This window comes from Monomorium pharaonis, chromosome 11 (assembly GCF_013373865.1).
Source record: "Monomorium pharaonis isolate MP-MQ-018 chromosome 11, ASM1337386v2, whole genome shotgun sequence".
Taxonomy (NCBI): Eukaryota; Metazoa; Arthropoda; class Insecta; order Hymenoptera; family Formicidae; genus Monomorium; species Monomorium pharaonis.
In genome coordinates, this window is record NC_050477.1 from 7,561,707 (window position 1) to 7,571,703 (window position 9,997).

At 37.5% G+C, this 9,997-nt stretch overlaps 3 protein-coding genes across 5 annotated transcripts in view; 1 reads left to right on the forward strand and 2 right to left on the reverse strand.

Moving 5' to 3' along the window:
• The window catches only part of LOC118647933 (mental retardation GTPase activating protein homolog 4-like), an 88,640-nt gene extending 88,070 nt beyond the window's left edge, over window positions 1-570 (reverse strand). For all 3 annotated transcript variants that reach the window (XM_036293930.1, XM_036293932.1, XM_036293931.1), the window contains exons 1-2: window positions 427-570; window positions 272-343 (exon numbers count right to left, since the gene is read on the reverse strand). In XM_036293930.1, the coding sequence (XP_036149823.1) occupies window positions 272-343; window positions 427-451 (97 nt within the window). In that variant the 5' untranslated portion in view covers window positions 452-570. The remainder of the gene's footprint in view (window positions 1-271; window positions 344-426) is intronic.
• A 100-nt stretch (window positions 571-670) lies between these two features.
• On the forward strand, window positions 671-2,583 carry LOC105835081 (splicing factor YJU2). Its single transcript, XM_012678050.3, has 3 exons — window positions 671-824; window positions 923-1,633; window positions 1,719-2,583. The coding sequence occupies exons 1-3, from the start codon at window positions 801-803 to the stop codon at window positions 2,046-2,048; spliced, it is 1,065 nt and encodes a 354-aa protein (XP_012533504.1). The 5' UTR covers window positions 671-800; the 3' UTR covers window positions 2,049-2,583.
• Window positions 2,074-9,160, reverse strand: LOC105834964 (golgin subfamily A member 4). The gene is made up of 10 exons (XM_012677858.3): window positions 8,373-9,160; window positions 7,591-7,703; window positions 6,950-7,159; window positions 5,891-6,774; window positions 5,540-5,659; window positions 5,145-5,260; window positions 4,881-5,020; window positions 4,605-4,723; window positions 3,915-4,248; window positions 2,074-3,742 (listed from the first exon to the last, which is right to left on the reverse strand). The coding sequence occupies exons 1-10, from the start codon at window positions 8,404-8,406 to the stop codon at window positions 2,897-2,899; spliced, it is 2,916 nt and encodes a 971-aa protein (XP_012533312.2). The 5' UTR covers window positions 8,407-9,160; the 3' UTR covers window positions 2,074-2,896.
• Between the last annotated feature and the right edge of the window lie 837 nt (window positions 9,161-9,997).

The following is a 9,997-nucleotide window of genomic DNA, read 5'->3' on the forward strand; positions in this document are numbered from 1 at the left end:
AAAATCGCTCACGAGTCGGACACAATTTTTCGCGTCTCCTCGGAAAAATGTAGAAATGACGAAAATAATTCGATTTGTGACTGAACTTTTCGAATCCTGGCGCCATCTTACATTCGTGTGGGTTCTATCGGGGGAACGCAAGCTCATCATCAGCGTACGTCTAATAGCCTAATGAAACCGATTTATTGCATCGCGCAAATAAAGTTTGCCAGAGCGGCGCATTACGCGCGCCAGAGATATCCTCAATTTCGGAAATGTATCGTTCACTTACCATCTTCGCCGCTACCTGCTGCTGCGGGCCGCTGCATCTCTCGTCTCACCTCCGCCCACCGGACAATCCTTGCTTTGAACAGATAAAGAACGTGATAATACCTTGATTTTTACGGAAATCTACATTCCACGGCCGTGAGCTTCAGATTTGCTTACCACTTGAGTTCCCTTGGCACCGCATCCTCCTCCCGAGGTCCAAATCATCAGGATCGTGCGGAGCGTTAAATCACTACGCGTTAAAAACTGTTCGAAACTGAATTTGTTCACTTTTCGTTCAACTATCGTTGCTTCGAGAATCGCAATTCGCATGAATCGATATCGACGGCCGCGATACAGCGACGCGATTGGCCAGCGTACGGTTGGCAGTACTGAGCGCGGCCGAGAGCGCCGCACTCGTGACGCCGTGTACTTCACTTGGGTCTGCGTCTACCGACACTTAACCCAAAGGTATCTTTGCTTGTCCATAAATTATTTTAGAAATATAAACTTTGAAGCCTAATCGCGTGCACGCAGAGAGCTAGAGCCGCAAGATGTCGGAGCGCAAAGTTCTGAATGTAAGTACGAGACGAATAATTGCCTTTCGCGAAATATATACGCGTCCACTTAAACGTTTTGATAACCTTTGCCTCTCTCGTCTTTTGTCGTATTCCAGAAATACTACCCGCCGGATTTCGATCCGTCGAAGATCCCGCGCATGAAACTGGCGAGGAATCGCCAGTACACCGTGCGACTGATGGCACCGTTCAACATGCGCTGCAAGACATGCGGTGAATATATCTACAAGGGCAAGAAATTTAATGCGCGTAAGGAGGACGTCGAGGGTGACGATTACCTGGGAATACGCATTTACAGGTTCTACATTAAGTGCACTCGCTGTCTACAGGAAATATCCTTTAAGACTGATCCGAAGAACACGGATTATGAGATCGAGGCTGGTGCCACGAGAAACTTTATGGCATTAAAGCTGGCTGAGGAACAGGCGCAAAGAGAGGAGGATGAGGAGAAAGAGGAGGAGGCAACTAATCCAATGAAGCTCCTGGAAAAAAGGACACTCCAGTCGAAGCAAGAACTGGAGCTGTTAGAATCTCTGGAGGAGTTGAAGGATTTAAATCGCAGGCAGCAGACTATAGATTACGATCAAATGTTGGAACAATATGACACCGAAGCTGCTAAGCAGAGGACGGAGAAGGAGCAAGAAGAATTGGATGAACAATACATTAAAGCTGTATTTGGTAAGAGACAATTGACTGGGACTGTTATGGAAGAAGAAATTGAAGAGCTTGAAGAAGAGGAAGAAGAAGAAGAAAAAGTTCAACCTCCTAAGAAAATACTTAAAACAGATGAGGAAGATGAAAAAGCAACAGTAAGATTTTAATTAATTTTATTTCTTTTTTTACAAAAAAAGTTTAACTGTAAATATGAGAATGATAATTATTGCTTATTTGCAGGAAAATTCTGGACACTCTTTAAAATCCACAAAAGCATCATTGTGGTCAGACAACATGGGATTATTATCTAGCAAGAAGAATTTATCTACTTTGGCCAAGAAAAGTAATATTGGTATAAAGATAAACGCAAGGTTGTCACAAAATAAAACGTCCACAACCGAAAATACTGTTTCATCTGATAACAAAACAGTTCCACAGTCAGATGAGGCATCTAACACTTCGACGAGTACATCGAATACAACAAATATAGACATCAAATCAGATAATGTCAGCAATGGTCTCTCATTATTAGGTGCCTATTCAGGTAGCAGCGATAACGATAGCGATTAATGAAAAAGGTAATAATATATTTTTTATGTATATATACATATATATTTTTTATTTAATAGAACAAATGTTATACAAAACAAATGGGGTCTACAAAAACGTGTTTGTATAAACATGGTATTTGTTTTAAAATATGTATATATTACGTGCAATTTTGTACATTTTACATATTATTTTAAATGTACACGTGGATTAGATATTATGCACTTGTAAATAATTTCTTGTTAAATCCAGTGTAGTCGCAATTGTTGATGTTTATAGGCTGTGTCGACAATTACAGAGTTTCTTACAGGATGCCGAAGGCTCTACTCCTAAAACATAAAAGATCAATTATCAAAACTACAGAAAAAAAATCAATCTGTTTGCAAGGCTAGGCACTCTGTAAGAAATTCTGTCGTCGAATTACATCGATATCGATACAATGCAGCAATGAGTACCTAGCCTATCAAAACAGGTCATAATTAACACATTTGAAACAAAAAATGTTTTAATGATACAATGAAATAAAATATACAAATAAAAATTCGTGTAAAACTGATCTGTCTCGAGTGTGTTAATAACGCCCGCTTATTTGTATTCGTAATGACAACGATTAATTTAGTAAAATAATAGATATTTGCAAGTACTATGTTATTATAACTTATTGAATTAATGAATAAAAAGTTAATTGTCAATGCAAAGCGGTCATATAATTTAAAAGAAAATATATTTTGTCATTTATGGCAAAATATTACAATCGTATCTTTTAGGAATACTTTTCTATTATATTATTCAGGATGAAGTGATTAATTATAACATGAATATAATAAGACGCATTGTAATGCACGAATTATATGAGAAACAATGGCGCATTATGTCGTGCGAATAATTGGATTACATCGTCGAAGAGAGACATCGTGAAGAGACCGTCTTGGCAGGCGACCGCGATATCGATAACAATGTTGCTCCCGACATCGACGCGGTTTCCTGCTGCAATCCTTCGTGTTATCATAAATTATAGGATTAACAAGGAAGCAATCCTCGTCTTCCTCAGACGAGCTGATGGGCTCAGCGTGAAATTTGTTCACGCGATTCGTTGGTTCGCCGAAAGCTTCCAAAACCGAGGAATCCATCAACCAACTGTAAAGAGACCTCCTAATGCGATGGTTTCCAGCGTGATGGATTACGTCATCCCTGAATTTCTCGCTAACTTCCCGCCGACATTGCTCGCAAATGAAGGCCTCTTTCTTGTCGGAAGAAACGCGACACCAGTTGTTAAGAAACTTTCCTGACGGAGGATCCGAACTCTTTGCAGGCGGAATGTAACACGAGAAGTATCGACACCGCGGGGATTTTAAGCTTACGCGCGAATGCGTATCGGCGAAGTGAAACTTTGGCACAGATGCCTCCAGCAATGCTCGTCTCGATTCGCAAGAAAAAGTGCGTGATAATCTGTCGTCGACGATGTTTGACCGAGGTTTACGCGAATACCTTCTTGCGACATACCGACTGTTGTCGTTTCTGCTCTTCTCCCGCAAGCTCACTTCCAGCTGCGCGATGCGATGCTCGAGTCGCGTACGCTGTGCCTGTGCGCGGTCCTGCTGATCCTCCAGCAGTTTCACCAGCTTTTCCAATCGCATTACTTGCATCTGTTTACCCTCCAATGTGACGTACAGTTCCTGTATCGCTTCTGTTTTCGCTGCGATCTGTTTATTGATCTAAAATCAAACCCCCAAAAATAGCAATGCGTTAAATTGAAAAACAAATTTGTTTCAAATATATTACTATTTTATTCTGGAATAATCTGAAGTTAGAATGAATTAAAAGGATTTAACTTATTATATATGAGAAGATTAAAAAGAAAGGCTAAAAAGGAATGTCCCACATTACTTCATCGACATCTTCGTAATTTTCGTTAGGATTTGTCTCATTCGCCTGCTTTCCTTTGAGAAGGCTGAGCAACTCATCCCGGACTTTGAGAAATTTGCTCTGTTCGCGCATCACTCGATCGCGCTGCTCCAACTCCAGTTGCTTCTGCGTTAAGGTGGTCTCCAGCTCTTGATTCTGCTGAGTAGCCTCGGCCAAGCTGTTTCGCAGGTCGATGACCTGCTGTTGAAGCTCTACAGCTTCGAATCCTTGGAATTTACCGTTTTCTTTCAATCTTGCCTGAAGACTATGCTGAATCTCAGATAACTGGTTCTCCAGTACTTCATTTCTCTCTTGCCTACATTCAAATTAAAAATTATTACATAAAAATTAAAAATTTGAATTCCAAACTGAACCAGCTTTGAAAGCAAAAATCACAATTGATTTAAACATATTTTTGATCGAGGAATGTGAAAAAGAGAGAGAGAAAAGGAGAGATTATTGTGATGTAAAATAACAATTTAACATTAACATATTTTATATAAAATAAAAAATGATTTGTTAATATGTTACATATATCAAAATAGTCTATGAAATGTTTGTATTTAAAATGGAAATTTTTACTTTTTATCGTTACATAAAGATATTTTAGATATGTTTAACTATCTAATATGACAGATATCAATAAGATAATGGTCTAATGTTGAAGCTTACGCGAATCTGGCGATCTTCTGGAGCCGAGCGTGCTCTAGCATCAAATTTTGAAGATCATTAGTCTTGGTCACAAGTTCGGCGGCCAATTTACCCTTCGTCTCATCTTCGTTATCGCGACTCTGTAGGCAAGCAAAAAAGACGAATAATCGACTAATTTTGAGAAAATTTAGAGGAAAACGTCTTGTAGAAGATCACGGTTTAATGAGCAAGAGGAAGTGAATCGAACGGTTCTTAGTTCTTATACGAGCAGAAGTCTCGAAAGTAGTGCAAACTAACTGCCGCCTGATGCATCACAGCGACAATCTCTTGCTTCTCCCTCTCGAGTTGCTCAATCTTCTCCCTCTGTCTATCTAGCTCGGCCCGGGCCGCCATCAAATCGTTATACAAGCAAATCTCGTTCTGCGTATGACCATTATCTAAAGACCGATAATCAAAATGAAGGCTTTCGATGAATATATATATAACGCTTTATGTTAATATTTCGCTCAAAATGTAAATGAGAAAATTTCTCGATACTTCGAAATTGCTGAGCTTACCTACCTGTGACAGTAATATTATTGCTCTTCTCACTCGCGAGGTCGCAGAGCAGCTGGCTCTTCTCCTCGAGATGCTTGTAACGTTCTTCTATTTCAGTTAGAGCGCTCTCGGCTTGTAGCCTATAATTAATTTTATATTAAAATCAATTATAATGAAATTAAAAAAAAAACTCTAACGTTCATTTCTCAAATTTATGTAAAAAAGATAATATATATGGATAGTGTGTGTATGAAATTATTTATGAGAAATGTATGTTTTATATTATATATGAAATATATATTATATATGAAAGATATTAAAACGAAGTAATATGATAATTATACAGTTACTTTTCTTCGCGCTGCACTAAAATACAAAATTACAACCAATAGCGATTCTTAAAATTCACTATAATTCACCTCTTTTCTCTCTCTTCGACGATTTCTGCTTCGATCGTATCATATTTTGCCGATAATTCTTTAATCGTAGCATTTGCTTCCGTTTCCTTGCGAGTCAACGTTTCTTTGAGCTCTAGCATCCTAAAACAGGCAGCTTTAAGAAAATACAACGTAAAAAGGATCGGTCTTGCTCTTATCCAAGCAAACTCGTTATCTACAAAGCAATATTTTTAAGCTTTTTAATCGAAATTTAATTTCGCTAAGAAAAACTCTCCCTATTTACCCATTAATTAAAATTAATATTAGGCTTTTATGCTTGTTAAAGATCGAGATTAAAAATGAGTGAGAATTCGGCAGGATTAAAAGGACAACCGTGACTCGTAACTGTCGCGTTGCTTCTCCATCTTCGCCACAAGGCCTTCACTGGTCTTCATCACCTTGTGCATATCCTTCATCCTTAGCTCCATCGCCTGATCCTTCTGCTTTAACTGAGCCTCCAATGACTTTACGCTGTTTTGCAGCTGTTGCGACTTCACCTCCTCGTTAGCCACGTGCCCCTCCAGCTCGCGAATCTTCGTTCGCGCTTTTTGTATTTGTATCTCCATCAGCCTCACCCTATCCTTCCCCTGATTCGCCTTGTCACGTTCCGCCTTGAGCTCCTCCAGGGTGACGTTTAGTTGCTCCTGCAGCAAGTCCCCGCGATCGACATTCGACCGCTCCTCCTTCACACGCCCGCGATAATTGTCGTATTCGCTACGCAGACTCGAGGATCTCATCGCAAATTCGGCGACAAAGTCCTTTTGGGCCGCTCTCAGATCATCCAGCTGCGTTCTCATCTCCTCATTGTCTCGCGTGAAGTTCGCCTGCTGCGCCTCTACCTCCGAATAATTCACCGGGACCAACAGGTTGCCCGACTCGTCCTGTCGGCTCGATTCTGTCAGCCAGAACTTGACGAGGGATGCGAACGACGAGCTCTTGTCCAGGGCACGCTGACAGATCTTTTCGGAGCGGTCGTGAAGATCCCGCAGCTGATTTTGCAACAGCGACATACCGATTACCACCGACTCGTCCATGCAGATTGGCTCCTGCTGCTCGGTGCAGTCGTGCCGCGAGCTCGTCGGTGTCGGCGGGCTTTGCCTGGGACACTCCACTTGTGCCGATCTCAGCTCCTCAATCTTGCCGGGGTCCTTGCCACTGGCCGTGATTATCTTCTCCCGCAAACTCGACATCTCGTCGTACAGATCTTGCGCGAGTTTCTGGAGATGGGTAACGGAGACGAAAATGTCATTTATACCTTTTTATTTCATTTTGATTATACCGTTCAAATCTTTGATCTTTGATATATTTGAAAAAGGAATGTAAAAATTTGTCTACTATAATCGCGTAATAAGAAGTCGTTCTTAGAGAAAGTTAATGTCGCCCGATAATTACTTGCTTATTGATGAGCGTCTTTTTCAGATTCGCGTATCGCATTCTTTTTGTTTTGTATTGTATTTCCAGCTGACGTTTGTCCGCGGGAACCGTGTGGGTCGGCTTTTTAGACGCACTCAGAATCCTTATGCTCGGTCGACGAGCAGAGTTGTTGTTGGAGCTAATCCCGCTGAAAGTCTCCTCATATGTTGGATGACTCGCCGAGTCGCCCTGTGAAAAAAGTCACGTTTGACAGGCAATCAACAGATAGTGTTGAAAACCTTTAGTAAATTATTACGAACAATTGTTTCGAATTAAGATTGATTATAATGAATGTTGATAATTGATATGTGTACTTTAATTGGATGGGAAGAAAAGCCGCTGAATATAAAGTATTAAATAAGGCCCAGCATTAAACAAGGACCACTTTTGAATTTACTATTTGAAAATGTGTTTTGTATTTAGAGTATACGTTTTAAAGATGTGTCATAGAAAATGAAGAGTAAAGCATCTATTTAATGCAACAAAAAAATTGTGACAAAATAGATGTATATGAGTTTTTATTAAAATTTACTGCAAAGTTTACACACATACACACAATAATCTCTCTATATTACACACAAAACTATTTAGTGATGTATTGTGCCAAATAATTAACGTACTTGCATGCCATTTCGTCCAAAAAGATTTGTCGGAATTTTACTTTTAATTTTATTTCCGGTACTCAATGCAGCTGATTTTCTTGAAGTATTTGATGAATGGTCTTCCGACTTTTCTAGATAAAGAAAATATAAATAAATATGCACTCTCTTTTTTTATAAAAATTATAAATTTTATATAAATAATAGAATGAATATGTTGTACAATTTGCATTTTTGGTTATATTATACAGTTTTCTAAATATGTTTTGTTTTCTTTTTTTTTTCTATATCACAATCACATATTTCTTTTAAATACAAGAAGTATAAGAAGATACATATAAAGAAAATGTATCTGAAAGAGTAACGCATATAAAATGCATTCCGAATTATTTGACAATCAGTATTGCTTTTATATATAACCTCTATATAATATTTTTATAAAATTGTTTTTAACATCAAACATTTTTATTATTTTTAGAACTTCATTACTTAACAAATATTTATTTTAATACAATAGATTGCTCAGTAATCATATTTTAATATAATTATTCTTTCTTGCAGAAAAAAACAATAAAAGCAATAAAACACGAATGACAGCGTTAATTATTCAGAATTTTTCTAAAATTTGTTCTGTTATAGTCACAAAGAGCATGTCAATGCAGTAGAGAAATGCTTTTAAATTTACAGCAGTGTATTGCTGTGATAGGGTTAAACATTACAATTGTTCTATTACAGCTTTAATGATGAAAATACAAAGAGCGCTATTTTGTGTTTTTATATCGAGAATTTTGACATAAAACAACCTGAAGGATTTATCGCGACCGCTTCGCTCAGCATTATCCCGGCTTTACACGATAACGTGGCACGATCAATGACAGTTGGATTTGCAAATAGATCTGCGAGATTTTCGAGAGGGATGATCTCGAAGAGAATTTTAATTTCGTAGTCTTTTTGGTTGGACTGTGAGACGACCGAGCGTTAACATTGGTTTATGTTCATGTGAGACAGTCGACGACTTCGAGGTGTTTCGAAATCGCGATTAATTTTACGTTGGACGGTTGTGCGTTGATACCTTCGAAGAAGAAAATGTGCAACTACGATAAAACCAATTAAACATTTTTTGAAAAATATACGCATCGGATTTAATAATTTTAACTTAAAATTCATAGAATATTTTAGAATTAATCTTTAAATTAAAGAGCAGAGAGATTTACGGGATGATTTTATGCGCATATGCATATTAAATGCATACACATACACATACGTATATTAAAAAATGTTAAAAAACAATTAGAAAAATACAATATTAGTAGCACACATATAAAGACTGAAATACAAGTAATTGTAATTTAATTTTCTTTTAGTAATTAAAATTAAAAATTGAGTAAAACTAAAACTTAAATATGAACAAATGAGAAAATAGTTTTCTCTGAATTGATTGGCATTGCTACAAAATTTATCGAAAAATAAAGCGATATTATCAACGACGAAAGAATTTTTTTTCGCGACGTACACGTGCTTTTATTAAGCGTTACTCTGAACTTCCTGAAAAAAATGCTTGTAAAGTTGGCTTATAATGGAGCGGCGCCACTCTAATTGCCCTTATAAAAATGTAATACTAGGCAGTATTAAATTGGCCAGTAATTATTCCTTATTTTGAGAATTAAAAATATTGACAGCAATTTTTTTAATACTAACAGTAAATATTAATTACCGGCCAATTTAATACTGTCCCGTATTACATTTTTTATACCAAAGAGTGCCAAAAACCGAGACAAGAATTTCGTCACGCTCAAACAAATAAAGCAATTCAGCAGTGAACAAGGTCAAGTCAATTACTCAGTTTAATGTAGTCTTTCCTACGTATCGCAGTAAATTAATTGGTACATTTTTCAGAAGCGTCACGAGCTTCGTTTCATAATATGATGTAATTAGCAACTTTATACGTTTTCAACTAGAATCAAACGCCGGGAAAATTAAAAGAGACTGAGCGTTTTGAGAGATGAATTTCGAAGAGAAAATAGTAATAGCTTTTGCATTTAAAAATAAACTACAGCTTTTCGCTTTGAGCTGAAATGTATCAAAGCTTAGTCGGCAACAATTGATCGCGGATAGCCAACAGATACAACAAAACCGACAGGAATTACGAACAAATCCATGTTACGAGATACTTTACCTCTAATAGTGAAAAACTATTTCTATAAACAATTCTGTTTTCTTTCTCTCGGAAAGATGGAGTTTTACAAACAAGTATGTCTGAAATTGATAATTACTGAATTACGATTGCGATCGTCGCACGGTCGCAGCAATGTTATTTAATATCACTGCATGTCATGAAAGAAATGAGTTTTTCTCTTCTCTTTTTTTCCTTTTGTTTTAGAATTTATCTGTAACTAAGTTTATTTGTAAATTTATACAGAAGATCCGC

What these genes read in the sequence shown, in the direction of transcription:
- LOC105835081 (XM_012678050.3), top strand. Translation starts at nt 801, where the DNA reads ATGTCGGAGCGCAAAGTTCTGAAT. An exon ending in CGGAGCGCAAAGTTCTGAAT is followed by an intron (nt 825 to 922) that starts GTAAGTACGAGA and finishes GTCGTATTCCAG; the next exon opens with AAATACTACCCGCCGGATTT. An exon ending in AGGAAGATGAAAAAGCAACA is followed by an intron (nt 1,634 to 1,718) that starts GTAAGATTTTAA and finishes GCTTATTTGCAG; the next exon opens with GAAAATTCTGGACACTCTTT.
- LOC105834964 (XM_012677858.3), bottom strand. Translation starts at nt 8,406, where the DNA reads ATGCTGAGCGAAGCGGTCGCGATAAATCCTTCAG. An exon ending in GTCGAAGAGAGAGAAAAGAG is followed by an intron (nt 5,261 to 5,539) that starts GTGAATTATAGT and finishes AATTAATTATAG; the next exon opens with GCTACAAGCCGAGAGCGCTC. An exon ending in ATTACGAAGATGTCGATGAA is followed by an intron (nt 3,743 to 3,914) that starts GTAATGTGGGAC and finishes GTTTGATTTTAG; the next exon opens with ATCAATAAACAGATCGCAGC.